The sequence below is a fragment of the Artemia franciscana genome, chromosome 3 (genome assembly GCF_032884065.1).
Source record: "Artemia franciscana chromosome 3, ASM3288406v1, whole genome shotgun sequence".
NCBI classification, from domain to species: Eukaryota; Metazoa; Arthropoda; class Branchiopoda; order Anostraca; family Artemiidae; genus Artemia; species Artemia franciscana.
Genome location: NC_088865.1, coordinates 40,613,022 through 40,629,713, shown reverse-complemented (window position 1 = coordinate 40,629,713; position 16,692 = coordinate 40,613,022). Strand labels below are relative to the sequence as shown.

Below are 16,692 nucleotides of genomic sequence, written 5' to 3'. Positions count from 1 at the left end.
TACCAAATTTTCACTCTTAGGTTAATAATTGAGAACTGCTTGAGTTATCAAACACCTTTGGTCACTTCTTAGTTTTATAGATTATGAGCAATCGTACGATTCTGTTGATAGAAGGGCCTTAGCAAAGGTCTTGTCTCTGTATGGTATACCAGACAAAAACCATTAAAGTGATTGGTGCTATATACGAGAATAACACTGCTGCGGTTAAGGTAGGAAATGAGGCTTGCAGCTGGTTTCCTATTGAATTAGGAGTTAAGCAGGGTTGTGTTCTATCTCCCTTTATATGGATCATTTTGATGAATTTTGTTTTAAGGTGTACAGGAAAGGCGATGGAAGCCCACGGATTCAAATGGGGAGGAAAAACTCTCCTAGACTTAGACGGCGAAACCAGTGAAGATGTCAAAAGTGGAATAGCCAAGGCTCAGGGTGTTTTTTCATAGTAAAAAAAGTTTGGAAGAATAGGAACATAATTCTGCAAACCAAGATTAGAATATTAGAAGCTACAGCTATGACAATGGTCAAATATGGCTCTGAGGCATGGGCGCTCCAAAGAGCGGATGAAGATTTGCTAGATAATTTCTAGAGAAATTGGTTACGGAATGATCTAGGTATCTGGCTGACTGACCGTATTTCAAACAGTGTGTCTAGGTACCCAGGCTGTACGAAAAGTATGGTTCGATCTCGCTTTCTAGAGCTATAATGAAAAAAGAGGTCGAGATGGCTAGAACATGTTCTACGGATAAAGGGTGACAGATTGCCGAAGATTATCCTTTTCGGCCAACCGTCTAGGGCTATGTATGTACGGATGGATGATACACTTATCTATTAAAAAGTAAAATGAGATCATTTTTATACATTCCTAAAAAGGGATTATACCTAGATTTACATCTCACCTGGACTATCTGTCTTGGCTTTTTCTAAAATTAGCCATGGCTTGATGCCCGCAACCACATGATTTTGATTGAAAACCGATGGACTCCGTATATTTTTAATTAAAATCATGTGGTTGTGTGCATAAAACCATGGCTAATTGAAGAAAAAGCCAAGACAGATAGTCCTGGCGAGAGGCAAATCTGGCATAAGTCCTTTTTGGTATTGTATAGTTTTCGAAGTGTTTGGTTAAATGGCATGCGTAAACGGCGGGAGTGAGTATGACTCTCTTGTTGGACAAATACTTGTGTGTTAGCTTTTGGAAAGGCACACCAACCTAGTGTCTCAGGCAGGTTAACCAAGAATTTAAAATTGACACAGGACCGATAGATTGCCTGGAATGACAAGCAAATATGGCAAGCCCTCCTATAGTCTTAGGCAGGATGATCAAGAATTTAGAATTGACACAGGGCCCTTAATTTGCCTTGAATGACAGGCAAAAAAGCGTCCAAAGCCTAGTAGTGGGGCCCCAACTATCTCGAGTGTCAGGCAAGTGACTCAATCAACAAACTCAGATAGTTGATCTACCAAAAAAATCATTTAATATTGGGTTACCAAAAGTTTGCCTGGAATAGCAAGGCAAACAAGTATCCAAGACCTATTTGGGCCAATCCGGATAGTATCAGGCGAGTTACCAGATTCATAAACTCAGACAGTTACACTAACAAAAACTTGGTTCGATATTAGTTCAAAAACGGAAAGAAGGTCGTCCGCGGTTGGGGTGGGAGGATGTCATAAAGAAAAAAAAAGTAAAGGTAAAGGATACGGCATTAGACTTTACAGTCCCTACCGGCGGTTCTGATCTCCGTTTCTTGGCCCCTCAGCCAGGAAGTGCAATAGGGGCTGGGGGCCAACCATCCTGTGCTTTCGCACACCCTTCCTGTTTACCTTCCCCAGATTTCTCCAGGCACCCATTTAGAGCTGGGTCGACTGTAGCTAAGCTTACAGAGTCAAGCCACTGACCCCCGTCCCAAACTGAACAATTGGGTACACTGGGATTCGAACCCGCATCCTCTCAGACAAAGGATCCTGAATCCAGCGCACCAATCCACTCGGCCAGGACATAAAGAAAGATTTAAGATGTCATAAAGAAAAATTTGAATAAAATGGGAACTTCCTGGTAGGGTGTTAAGAGGGAGGCTTTGAATAGATTGGGATAGAGGAGGAGCGTGCGTAAATGTGTCTCCCTCAGCCGGCTCGGTGGTGCAGTAAGTTGTTAGTAGTAGTAGTAGTATATAAGGTACCGAAATTCTAGATGTCCGTTAAGAATTTTTTTTTCATCGATGCTTGTATATTTCTATAATGACGTCAAGGAGTAAACCTTTAAATAACATACCTATATCCTTAGATAATAAAATTCAATTAAACAAATGGACAAAAGGGAGAAAAAATTGGTTTTTAAGAGATTTTTAATACCTATGGCTAAAATGTAAAAGCACAAAGATGAAAAAGAATAATAAAGTAGAGTAAGCGATACACTGATGAGTTTTTTTGCTGAGAGACGGTGTTTTTCTTTGGAGAAAAGAAGGGGTATACGGTTAGCATATAAATTGCACACTGTTCCATAGACAATGTCTAATAATTGGCTGTTAATCCTCTCCCACCCGGAAGAAAAGCACAGTTAACGAACCCTTTGTTTACCTGTTGGCTTGTTTTGTGGCTTGAAGACCATGACTGTATTGCTAACAGTTGTAGTAAAATCTGAGAATCCATAGACAGTTCTTGTTGGCATTGCCAATGACGAGTCAATTGACGAGACATCCTCTGCTAGAGCTGAAACATATTTCAATTTACTAACGGTTTTATTCTAACCCAATTTTGGTGCCGACCTAGTGATGAATAGGTCTGCTAATACACACTAAATGTTACAGAAATGATGCTTGCAAATCGTTGATGTAGTATTGTGCCCCTAAAGGGGTTATTCACTAGACTTCTTTTCGGAGAGAGTTCAGTGACAAAGTTCATTCAAAGTATTGATGTAAATTTTCTTCTTTAATCTTGCCCAAACGTAAAATAAATTTTCAATGAAGGTGGCAAAGTCTTTTGTATCTTTTAATTACAAACGAGATGATGATTTTATAACTGTATACTTGATTTGCCTCATTTCCCCATATATACGACTAATATGTGATCGGAGTATCTAGACTTTTATACCCGTTTTCACTGTCTAAATAAATGGATTCATCCTCATTTGAACGTTTATTTGTTCGTCATAGAAAGGCAGTGTGGTCTGAGAAAAGGATACCTAATTTAAGGCCTTGCTTCGAAACTTCTGATGTATATATTTTGCAGCAGCTTTGGGAAGTTCGCGGGGGCTTCTAAAAATATTAGTACTTGTGGTTACCTATATAAGACCAATGATACCAAACTTACGAACATTGGTTAAGCAGCACACAAAAATTAAAAAATAATTCATCCCTCCCATCTAAATAACATGAACCGTCGCAAGGTAAATTCCTTTTTCTTCACCTAATAGTCCATCCCAGTTAAAGTCCTGAGCATAATGCTCAACTAAGTTGAAGTCATTTTTTCAACATTCCATGCGTATTTCGGTCTCGAGGGAATTATCTTTCATCACTCTTTCCCCATCGAGAGTCAAGGTATGTATATGTTACCCTGAATATCCGAAATCTGGGTAATGTCGACATCCACCCGGTAAGTTTCCAATTTCTTCTTCTCTGCCTGGATTCAATTAGCTTTGCGAGTCAGCTTTTTCAGTTTTATGCAAGCTATGATGGTAAAAGTTAAAGTTAGGTTAGGATAGATTATGTTAGTCTAGGCTAGTTAAGGTTAGGGTTAAAAGCCTAATCTAAGTTAACCTGTCATCATCAAACCTTGCATTAAGTTGAAAAAGTTGATTGGCAACGCTGAAAACCTAAGGCTGAAAAGGTTGAAAAGCACACCCTAGAAGCTTCAAGAATAATTTTCTTAGCAGCAAAATTTCTCCTTGGAGTGGTCTCCTGATGGATGTCAGGCCTTAAGTACTTCCAGTAGAAAGCTTAAAACGAAATCTTAGGAATTTGACAAACCGCAGTGAAACAGAAGCGTTTCAGAGGGGAGAAAAGCGCGTAAAAAAATGCTAAACATTATCAAATTGCATGGCAGTATCGTATTAAAAATGTTCCGCGGGACTAGCATAAGTTACAAAAGCTCTGTTGCTACATTAGATAACAGAGTACAATTGTATCGACTTTTCAATCAATGTTCAGCTTAAATTGCTGCATTAATCAATGACACCTACTGTTCAGCATGAATTTTACCTATTAATCAGGCACGTACACTAAATTAATCTCAGGAGAAGGGAATCGTCAAACCACAAAGAGCAAAAGATCTGTGTGAAAACTGAAGAAAATTATATGAAAATCTAATAAAATAAAAACATTTCGGAGGAAGATGGCCTTTAGTGTCCCTTAAGTACGTAAATACTTTCAATAATTTTGATAATATAGCAATGTCATGATCAAAATTATCGGAATGATGGTAGTTTGTAATAATTTAATCAAACAGGTCGTGGTAACGAACAGTAAGTAAGGACCGACACGGCTCAATAATAACCAAACTCCAATAAACGGAATTATTATACCAATAGATACATTGAAAGAATCGGAGTTTTGTTCTGATTTCAAATATATAAGTTTCAATAAGTTTAGTCTTACCCATCAAGAGTTAAGAGCCTGAGAATATTTGCCTGATTTTCAAAAAAAAAAGGTGGAAACAGCCCTGAAAAGTCAATAAATCCCAATGAAAATAAGTTTAGTCTTACACACCAAGAGTTATAAGCCTGAGAAAATTTGCCTGATGTTCAAAAAAAGGTGGAAATGCCCCTTAAAAATGAACAAATCCTAATGAAAATCACACCATCAGATTCAGCGTATCAGATAACCCTACTGTAGATTTTTTTTTCTTTTTTTTTTCTATATAAATATACACCGGGAAAATGTATAAAAGGAAAAGGTAATTTTTTTAATACCGGGTGAGGGCTCATTCGAACGGAATTCAAAATTCTAGTGCCCTTTTTAATTGACCAAAAATATTGGAGGGCAACTAGGCCCCCTCCAACACCCTTTTTTCTCTAGATCATATAATCCAAATTTTTATATAGCCATTTTGTTCAGCATAGTTGAAAGGCCGATTAACTATGCCTTTGGAGATATCATGACCCCCAGTGCCCCTGGGGAAAGGTCTTTAGTTTACAAAATTTGTCCATTCTTTACGTATGGTATTTGTTACTGGGAAGTATGCATGTATTTTTAGGGTGGGGGGATTTTTTGCAGGGAGAGGGGTTTTTCTACGTTGATAATTTTCCATCGGGAGGGAAGTTTCCAGGAAGTGAATTTTTCATGAGAAATTTTACACTGAAGGAATTTGTCAGAATTCCTTTAGCGTTTTATGTCTTGCTTTCTCTTTGCCAACTCAATTTTACGGGCGAAGATGCTAAGGATAATTGCCCAGGTAAATTTTCACCAGGATTGAATTGTCTAGAGAATAAATCTGTGGCGAGGAGGGGTTTTTCTGAGGAGGTGTAGCAATATATCCTGAAATTATTAAAAAAACGATCAGAAATTAAATTAAAAAAAAAAGTTTTTTCAACTGGAAGTAAGAAGCAACGTTAAAACTTAAAACGGATAGAAGTTATTACGTATATGAGGGGGGTTGCTCTTCTTCAAGAATTCGCTCTTTACTCTATGGTTTGAATTCTATCCCAATTTTTTAAGAATGACTCCTGAAACACTACTTTCGTTTCATTAGAACAATATGAAGCTTTTTTTAAAAGAACTAAAAAACTTTAGCATAAAGAACGAGGTGTTGAGGAAGACCACACGCCCTCACATATGTTATAATTTCTATTCGTTTTAAGTTTTAATCTTGCTCCTTACTTTCAGCTGAACAAACTTGTTTTTTTATTTAATAAATAAAGAGAGCGTGGAGAAATTTTACCAGCCTTTTGTCAAGGCTAACATTTGATTTTCAATCAATTTCTGTTGGATAATTGTTATATTACCACCACACGAATTCAATGTGTGTCAAAGTTCAACGTCCAAATCAGTTCTTCATTTCACTTAACCGGAATCATAAGCACATTCTGTTTGAGTTTATCTCTAAAATTATTGCAGCATTGTCATATATATTTATTTATATATATATATATTTGCGCCAATTGGCTGTTTTTTTTTCTAGGTTGTTGCAAATTGAATTTTTCAAATCAATACATTTACTTAGTGATTTTTTTAACTGCACCTTCTCGCATTCCCCCCCCCCAAAAAAAACTGTGCTTTGGGCACATTTTATTTTATATAGCCTAATATCGGACATTTGGCAGCACTTTTTGAAGGCAAGGCTATCCCATATCCTACAAGTATGCCTCAAAATTCATTAATTGTCATAAAAATATTATAAAAATGAGCATTTGAATTTTAGGAGGCTTACTTTGGGAGCTTGACCCGAACCAAAAGAGATCAAATCTAATGTATTGTTTTGAGAAGTAGCACTTAAAATCCTTTTAAGTTCCAAAATAAATTTTTGCTTAGGCGTAAAACATAATCAGGTTGTTATATGCGTAGCAATGTTAGTCTTCTAGTTTCAGAAAGTAGAAATTATGTTTAACCAGTGAGATAAAATTCTATTTATAACCGTAATTAATGTTTTTTTTTCTTGGACAATTTCAAAGCCTCATAAGTGTGGGCTTTGAACAGGGGCGGATCCAGAATTTTCTTTAGGGGGTTGGGTTACATAATGGTTTGCTTCGATAAACTTACGAGCAAAGAAATACCCGTAATTTAAAGGGAACCTCCACAACTTTGTGTCCTAGATAGGTAGCGGAAATGGTCGTAAATTTAGTCTAAAGTCTGGTGAGGGTTAAAGTTTTAATTAATCTGTTGATATTGAAATGGTATAAAAATGTTGATTCAAAAAAATATTAAGCTATAACAACCACCCCGCCATAGAAAAAAGCTGTTCACCATCTATAAAAAAATATGATATTTAATATTACCTGCATAGTTTTTTGCCTTTGCACCTCTGACCACTATAGCAAGTGAGTTAAGCTTTTTATTATTATTGTCAAAAATAAAAGGTCTCGAACCATCTTTTGGAGTCATGCACTCTTTGTGAGAATTTGTATAGGTCAAACCATTTAGCATGTCGCCTAATTTTGCGGCATCGCTTAGTAAATATGATAGTAATGAAGAGTAGGAAATGAGGATAAAGATATAACTTTATATTCGTAAAAGAATATTAAACATTAAATACTAGTTTTTTTTAGGAGTGTAACACAAAAAACAGAAGGAAGATGCAGAAATGCATAGTAGACATTTAAAACGAGGGTCTTAAGTATAGGCAATATAGCATTAACTAATCACTGTTTCTTTCTAAATATAGTGTTTTAATAAACAGTGTCCACTTTAACGAAATCTCAAAAATTTAATAATGAAAATTATACTTTTCATAAAAACGTAGCGTAGGCTATCTTTCAACTTTTTAAAGTTTGATATATTTCGCTTAAATTACAGAATTCAAAATTTTATTAGGAACAGTCGATTTCTCGATTTCCACTCCTGCCATATCTATTACACGGTCGATGTCTACCTCATTATTTTGGTGAACGTTTATAATGGCTAGTCCCGTCAGTTTAGAGCTCTTTGTTAGTACTTCCTCCTCTATTCATCCTAAAATATTCGAACAAAAACCAAAATCGTCAGAAAAATATGAACTCCAATATGTGCATCAAACTAGGTATATGAGCCGAAATGCTCCTTAAAAAATAAACATTTATGTGTTTGTTATCCTTGTATTTGATAGGTATAGATTGGTAATTTAAATTCTCAGGGTTACAAACCGTAGAAATTTCTAATTATTTTTTTTTAATCTTGATATTTTCAGATATTCAATTCAAACGTTTGAATCTGAATATGCCTGTTGAGCACAAAAATAAAAAATTGATTCAGATTTAGCATTAAGCAGAAGAATTGTCCTATAGAAATTTTGATTTATAAACAACTAATCGTGGAAATACGATTGATGGCAGATATCAAAGTAAGTATAAAAATCCTCAGCGGTATATATAGCAGTTTAGACAATTTTATGGACAAATATATGCAACCCTTATACAAAAACACAACTATATTTTGTGACTGGTTGGTATTGAGAAGGTGCAAAATTATGAACTAATTGTGTTGCGAGAGCAACACTTTGGTTTTGTCGAATTTTTTTTTTTTTTTTTTTTTTTGTTCCTAACACCCCAATTTCAGCTTATTTCCTAGAAAGTGGTAAGGCTCTAACCTCTGCGGTTTTTACGGAAAGTGTGGATATTAGGCTGGATTGATGAATACTACTGCATTTTGGAAAGCTTCTTAGAACTCTTGCCTGGAGCCAAAAATTGTTTCTACACATTTTGTTTCTACACATTCCTGTTTGTGATTTCAGCTGAGTTTGTCATTCCGTTTCTTGCACATGGGATGGAGGTAGAGAAATAATATCAGATGTGCCTCTTAAACCTTAAAAGTTCTCTCATTCCTAAAGAAATTAGAGTTTATCCTTTGCTCCTTTCTAAGTGATGACGTTAGAAACTTGGCCTACGGCAAAGAAAGTCAAATTTTGAGCTAAGACAGATAGATTTTTTTTTCGACGGCAGTCGATAGCTCTTGGTGAGCTGATCGAAGCGTATGTCATCTTTATGCTTTGGTGGAAAAAGTCCTCCATGAGATATATTAGTTACAAAATTTAAAGGAGTTGACAACTTCAGTAGTAAGGTACACAATAAAACCAAAATTAGGCCGATACAGAAATGGTATCAGATGTGCCTCTTAAACTTTAAAAGTTCTCTCATTGCTAAGGATATTAAAGTTTATGCTTTGCTCTTTTCTAAGTGATGACGTTAGAAACTTGGCCTGTGGCAAAAAAGTCAACTTTTGAACTAAGACAGATAGATTTTTTTTCGACGGCAGTCGATAACTCTTGATGGGCAGATCAAAGTATATTTCTTCCATTTTTTGGTAGAAAAATTCTTTTATGAAATATACCAGTTTGAAAGTTTAAAGGGGTTGACAACTTCAATAGTAAGGTACACACTGAAACCAAAAATAGACCGATACCAATTGTGAGACATATTGGGGAGTTTTAAGTAACAGTCGGCTGTTAGCTCATAATCATCTTCAGCAATGAGGGGTTCGCAACTTTTGGTAGTTGGTGTATCTATTACTTGTTTCCGTTGTATTTGATGGTAAGACCAATTTGGTTCCAGTGATAAGACATGTTGGTTCCAGTGACTTGTAAGTAATCAAATAAAAAAAAAACAAGTTTTTTTAACTGAAGGTAAGGAGCGACATTAAAACTTAAAACGAACAGAAATTACTTCGTATATGAAAGAGGCTGCTTCCTCATCAACGCCCCGCTCTTTACGCTAAAGTTTGACTCTGTCTATCAATTCTTCTTTTTAAAACAGTAAAAAACTTTAGCGTAAAGAGCGGGGCGTTGATGAGGAAGCAGCCTCTTTCATATACGAAGTAATTTCTGTTCGTTTTAAGTTTTAATGTCGCTCATTACTTTCAGTTAAAAAAAACTTGTTTTTTTTTATTTGATTTCTGAACGTTTTTGAATCAATGCATGTTTTGATTTTGGCTCTCCGCAGAGGAATAATTAAAACGAAATTTGCATTTTTTTTTGGCTAAATGGCTTTCTCATAATTTTGATCGAATGATTTTGAGAAAAAAAGAGCGGGGGAGGAAGCCTAGTTGCCCTCCGATTTTTTGGTTAATTAAAAAGGCAACTAGAACTTTTAATTTTTTACGAATATTTTTATTAGTAAAAGATTTACGTAACTTATAAATTAGCTTACGTAAAGAACTTTTGTATTCTCATATTTTCATTACATATATGAGGGGGTTTGCCCCCTTGTCAGATCCTCGCTCTTTACACTTAAGCTTAAATTTTGTCCCAATTCATTAAGAATGACCCCAGAATCACAAAAGCCGTAGAATAAATAGTTGAAATTACTAAAAATACTTTAACGTAAAGAGCAAGGTATTAGGAGGAGGTGAGCCCCTCAAATGGGTAATAATTTCTGTTTGTTTTAAGTTTTAATGCTGTTCCTTACTTCCAGCTGAAAGATTTTTTCATATTTATTTTTTCATTGTGTTTTTAAATAATGCTAGTAAATCCTGCGCTCCCTTCATGGAGATTTTCTTCCCCCATGACAAATCATCGATGGAAAGTTTCCCCCAGCATATCTCCCTCTTCTCAACCCCTCCCCCAGCCAAAAAATCCTCCTAAAAACGCCTGTATACTTCCCAATAACCATTACTATATGTAAGCATTGGTCAAAGTTTGTAACTTGTTGCCCCTCCCATGGGGACTGTGGGGGAGTAAGTCGTCCCCAAAGACATAGTTATGAGGTTTTTCGACTACGCTGAATAAAATGGCTATCTCAGAATTTTGATCCGTTGACTTTGGTAAAATAATTAGCGAGGGAGGGGGCCTAGGTGCCCTCCAATTTTTTTGGTCACTTAAAAAGGGCACTAGAACTTTTCATTTCCGTTAGAATGAGCCCTCTTGCAACATTCTAGGACAAGAGGGTCGATACGATCACCCCTGGGAAAAAAAAAACAAACAAATAAACACGCATCCGTGATCTGCCTTCTGGCAAAAAAAATACAAAATTCCACATTTTTGTAGATAGGAGCTTGAAACATCTACAGTAAGGTTCTCTGATACGCTGAATCTGATGGTGTGATTTTTGTTAAGATTCTATGACTTCTAGGGGGCGTTTCCCCCTATTTTCTAAAATAACGCAAATTTTCTCAGGCTCGTAACTTTTGATGGGTGATACTAAACTTGATGAAACTTATATATTTAAAATCAGCATTAAAATGCGATTCTTTTGATGTAGGTATTGGTATCAAAATTCCATTTTTTAAAGTTTTGGTTACTATTGAGCCGGGTCGCTCCTTACTACAGTTCGTTACCACGAACTGTTTGATAATCGGCCGTTAGGCTACAATCATCATCAGTGATGAGGGGTTTGCAACTTTTGCTAGTTGCAATGAGGGATTTGCAACTTTTACGAGTTGGTGTACCTAGTATCTATTTTAAGATCCTTACAGATTGACAACTTCAGCGTTTAATCGAAGCGAGGAAACAAAACTGAAGTGTTACTCTCGCAAGACTTTACTCGGCGAAGCCGAACAAAGGTTGCCGCAACATCTCATGTTGCCCATGCAACGCAGATCTATTATTGTAGTTGCATTCCGTTTCCGTGGTTAACTTAAATTGTATGAATTTCCACTTTTTATCGATATTTATTAGTAAATGTTAGAAAAAAGCGATGCCATTCTACTGATTCGAAGACCCATTCAGAGACCCATCTATTCCAGCTAGAAAAAAAACATATAGTTATTTGCCTTCTTTTATAAAAAAAATTTTCGAAGATTTATTCCTCTTAAATGATTACTCCGACCTTTAAAGGAGTATTATGACTCATATACTTAGTTTTAAGTATATACTTATACGAACCTTTATTAAAATTCTAAAGAGTTTTGCCATTATTTTAATGTCTTAGGATGAACAGTGAAGGTGACATGTCATATAATGCAGAGTTTTAATTTGATTAAAATAGGCTGTAAAGTGCCCACCATTTGCTGACCAAAATCCAAAACTTAAATTAATAATTTTTTGCAATTCTCATACATTTACTTTCTAATATGCACATCCCCTAAAAAAAAAAGGTTGCAAAAACCACCCCGCTTCGCAAAAAAAGAAAAACCCAAAAAACCAAAACATGTAATAATATCAATTTCTTCGCCTCAGGGCCATAGCAAGAATCGAAAACAAATTTTGGTAGAGAAAAGAGGTAAATATTTTGCTTTTCAGTCCCGTTGTGACACCACAATCCTGAAATATAATTTCGACAGCCTAAAGAAGTTAGGATTTCAAATTTCCCCTCCTTGCTTTTACGAAATGAAGATTTTAATCTTCCAATTGGCTTTTGCGGTAATACGGACAGATTCACTTGATAAATCCAAATTTAATTAAATATTTTTTGACGGTATGCGTCATTAGTAAAACTTAACAGAAACTGCACAAAGTAGCTAAAACCTTGTTTCAAACATGTTTGCAAAAACAAACAATCTTAATAATTAAAAACTTATTGAAAACTCAACTATTAAAAACCAATTACAAAAAAAATTACTCTTGTCCCAACCCAAACCAGAGCAAGCGGTCCCAATCACAAATTCACAACTAAGTCAGGGGGCGCGCCCCCTGGATCTGCCACTGGCTTGGAATTGTGTGGATATGGTTCCTTTTAATACTAAACGCACTCATTCAGTGTTTTTATTTTATTAAAAGACTAAGAATTTAAACAAAAAGAAACCTAGAAACGTAACAAAAAGAAACCTAAAAACGATCAACAAGAGATCCAGAATTGCAGACTTGTAATCATAAAAAATATCCTATTTGGCAGTTTCTCCCACGCTTGTCATATTTGATCGGTGCTCACATTCAATTATCACTACACTATTAACACATTTAAGCACGAAGTTTTTAGGTAAAACTTTCCAAGAGTGTTGACAGGCATTAAAATTTCTCACGAGATACAGAAAATTCACAGACTTAACTAAGGAAGTCCCAAGGTATTCTTTACGGCCTTTAAAGGATTCATGAACAGTGTCGCCTACATATTATATCCCGGAAATAGTATGATGTATTAATGCCAATTTTTCATGCCATTCTCGCTGCTAAACATAAATTTTCATTAAGATAATAATGTAAATGACCAGAACACTTTCTGAGCTAACTCGTCCTGGACCGCTTTTACTCCACGTTTAGGAAAATATTTCTGGTTAATGGGTGGAGAGCCTAAAAATTACATTTGGATTGCAAAACCAGATTTTCTAGTGTCAGGGATTATTACAACTTTACTTCTCTACTTTTTTGGCATTGATTAGTAATACCTTTGTGTAAAAAAAAAAACCTATTCCAAAGTTACGCGTAAGAAATTAACGAAGAAGCTCAGGCCCTAGATGCACATAAAACAGAAAAATTTTGTCAACACCCACGGCTTTCTGTGTTTAAAAATTATAGTTGAATCTGAGGATAGTGATTGTCATAGTAAGGAATTGTTTATACTCCTCGCAAAACTTGGGCATATCAAACACAACAACCAAACAAGCTAAAGCCAACACAGCTTTTACAAACTTCAAAAAAGCATAAACTTTAGCCCACCAACAGCATCCATAATTGAGAAGATTTGGTCCCAATAATGGTCAACGTGTGATGGTGTTGATTCTACTGAGTTCTTGGCTTATACACACTCACTTCTAACACTGAAACTGAAACTGAAAAACTTCTAAACTGAAAAACTAAGAAATGCACAGCTGTATGCTAAAGGGTGACCCAAAAAAAATGCGTACCCATATGTTATTCGATAAAAAAAACAATTTTTTAACGAATGTATTTTCGGTTGCAAGACTAAAAGGTGAACCTATGAATGATCGTCTGCTCCCAAAAATATCTTGGACAAAACAGCAGAACATATTCTCCCTGAAGACCTATTTTGCGACAAAATCATACCAGAGTGTGCAAATTCAATTTCGAAAATGTTTCCCTTGTCGCAACTTTCCACCAAAATCAACGATTGCTAGTTAGGTTACGAAGTTCAGAGAGCATGGGACTGTAGTGGACTTAAGTTCTAAAGCCACAGGGGGAACTTATTTAGGCAGGAAAAAGAGTGCAAGGACAAAATAAAACATTGTTGCAGTGAGGGACTACACTGTCCCTCACTGTTCAACTATACGTTACTAAACGTGTTCAATTAAACGTAAGAACACGTCGCAGTGACTCCCTTGTCATTCCGAGTTCTTGGCTGCGTCTACGCTGATTTCCTAGAGATGTGTCCTACTGAGTCCGTCACTGCCCCAATGTTTTCTTCTGTACAAATACAATGCTTGATGTACATACAAAGACAAGGATGCTTTTTCTTGGAGGGAGGGGATATTCACCAAGGAGGAATTGCCATCATAGTAGCTATGGAAAATTTAGGAGTCACATGATTTTTTAGAAGTAGTCCCTCTGTTTCTCGGAGGCGGAGATGTATACAATTAAAGACTGAATAATATTAACTAAACCATTAACAACTGTAGAATTATGGTTATTATGCTATATTGAAAGCGAGAGATAGTCATTCCAAAAGATTATTAACCAGTGTGTGGTGCTTCGAACAGTTGGCTTATAAATGCGGTTTTTCTACGGGACGAGCGGTAATGTTGTGCTGATTTCAGTTTATGCGTAGTTAAAGCCAGTGTACAAGAGGAGGATTCAAGTGCAAGCCTTCCAAAATTTCAATTTGTTATGATATATCCTGTGATTTAATCTGCTTTTTATTTAGTTCATCTAAAGAGGCAACGAAAGATAACTGTTATATATTTTCGTGTTCAAATGTATGCTTCAAGAGCATTGGTTTATTTTTATGACGTATTATCGCAAGCCAATTGCATTATTCCTTTTTCCAGAACAAAACAGTAGCCACGCCTGTTTAAAATCGGTTTAACTAATACTTCGGGGTAGCTATGTCAACAATCTAGCAAGACTAGGAAATTTAATTTTCGAGAGACAAATAATTCTGACTTTTAAAAACCTGGTTGGTTCTTTTGCATAAAATCTTAAGCCAGTAAAAAACGACAAATAGTTTTTTAGTCATATAATTTTTGTAAGTATACTCTCTGTTTCTCTGTGGTTGGTCCCCTTCTTGCTTTTTATTATTATTATTACATCGACAAATTTGTCACTGATTATAGCCTACGAGCCGATTGGTTTTTGCTACATAGTATTAGATTCTTAGCTCTTACCAAGATTTTGCTTATAAATTTATTTGTTGATCATAATGTGTAAGAAACATTTACAAAATATCTAATGAAAAGTTTACTCATGAATTTCTTAGGTATTTGATTTTTGATTTTATAGCTGATACCAGTAATCTCTACTTTGTATTTTTTCACTTGAGGTTCATTTGAGTAAGATAGTTTATTCTGTTTTTGTTTTTAAATTTCATTTGCAATTGCTATTAAGCTTAAAACAAAACGAAAATTTCACGACTCGTCAAAATTGGATTATGCTATACTACACGCATAGTCAAACTCAGGTCTTTAAGACTGAATGCGGTTCTCGAAAATAATCGAAAAATTAATAGATATGGAATTTATTTCATTGAATGAAAATAAAAGAAATATGACAAAATTCATGCTATTCATATCTAACTGTACCATCATAATGTAATGAACTATAATGTCTTGTGCACACAGTCTTAAAATGCATCACAAATCAGCACAATCTGCATATGAGTTTCAGAAACTAGGGTTACAAGCAAACTACCCGAATTCAAAAAATGGTGCTTGCAGACTACTGTCCACATTCGGCACAATAAAATGGTGTTAGGCCCTTCTTTCAAAAATGAAGTTTATAATGTCAAAGCAACGTTCAAAACTCACATATTAGTATATAACAGAATTAATTTGTATCACGCTAAAGAACTATAGCTCCAATTCCAGAAAATGGACGGCCCAATTACAAATAATAATGCAGCAAACAATAGATGTCATGAAATGCAATTTAAATATATGTATTATATTTTAAAATATACCCAAGAAAATAAAAATTCCATAACAAATGATATTTTTAACATCTTGTTTTTATGCTGGCTCTCGTATCGAAATGACTGTTTGAATGTGGCTTCACGCATGTAATAAGGCTCGGCCAGCTCTGCTATATTATTAAATATAAGAAAAAAAACAAGTTTGTTCAACCAAAAGTAACGAGCAACATTAAAACTCAAAACGAAAAGAAATCATTCCGGATATCAAAGGGTTGTTTGTCTCCTCAATACATGGCTCTTTACTTTAAAGATTTCAGCACTTTCAAAAAAAGCTTCCTACTCCGATTAAACGGCCCTTGTGTTTCAGGAGTAATTTAAAAAAAATTGGAACAAACAGTCAAACTCTAGCGTAAAGAACAAGGTATTGAGGAGGGGCAATTTTTTCATATACAGAATAATTTCTGTTAGTTTTGAGTTTTATTGTAGCTCCTTACTTTCAGTTGAATTTTTTTCTTTTATTTCTGATCGTTTTTCAATTAATGCCAGTAAATATGGCTCACCCTCAATGAAACATTCCCTCTCCTCACAGGAAAATCCTCCGTGGGATGTTCCTCCACGCAAAACACACCCTCCCGGTAAAATTCCTCCCGGAAAATTCCATCCTCAATGAAATCCCGTCCCACCACCCTTCCGTAAAATTCTTTGCCGACGATTCAGCCTGAAAAATTGTCCTTAGCAAACTTACATTTGAAATTGAATTTATTTTTCAGATTACTCCTGAAATACCCCCTTCCGTGGTAATTTTTTTCCAGAAATCCAAACACATTGAAAATTTTCTCGGACAATTCCTCCGGAACATCTCTAAGTGCAAAATTGAGTCGGCAAAGAGATATTAATACAAATACAAATAATTTTTATAAGGATTGTGTCAAATTCCCTTCGTAAAATTTCCCATGAAAAGTTCACCCCCTTATATTTACCTCCCAATGGAGAATTTTCAATATGGAGACCCAGTCCAAGCACAAAACCCTCCTCTGAAAAATGCCTGTATACTTCCCAATAATAAATAGTATACGTAAACAATGGGCAAATTTTATTAAGCTAAAGACCTGCCTCCAGGGGCATTTAAAATTTTAATCAGACGGTTTGGGCAGAAAAGGAGCATGGAAGGGAGGCTAGTT

At 35.4% G+C, this 16,692-nt stretch overlaps 1 protein-coding gene across 1 annotated transcript in view; it reads right to left on the bottom strand.

Moving 5' to 3' along the window:
* LOC136025267 (uncharacterized) overlaps positions 1-16,692 on the bottom strand; it is a 58,723-nt gene that overhangs the window by 10,862 nt on the left and 31,169 nt on the right. Inside the window, exon 2 of the mRNA XM_065701128.1 lies at positions 2,572-2,703. Coding sequence (XP_065557200.1) covers positions 2,572-2,703 — 132 coding nt within the window. The remainder of the gene's footprint in view (positions 1-2,571; positions 2,704-16,692) is intronic.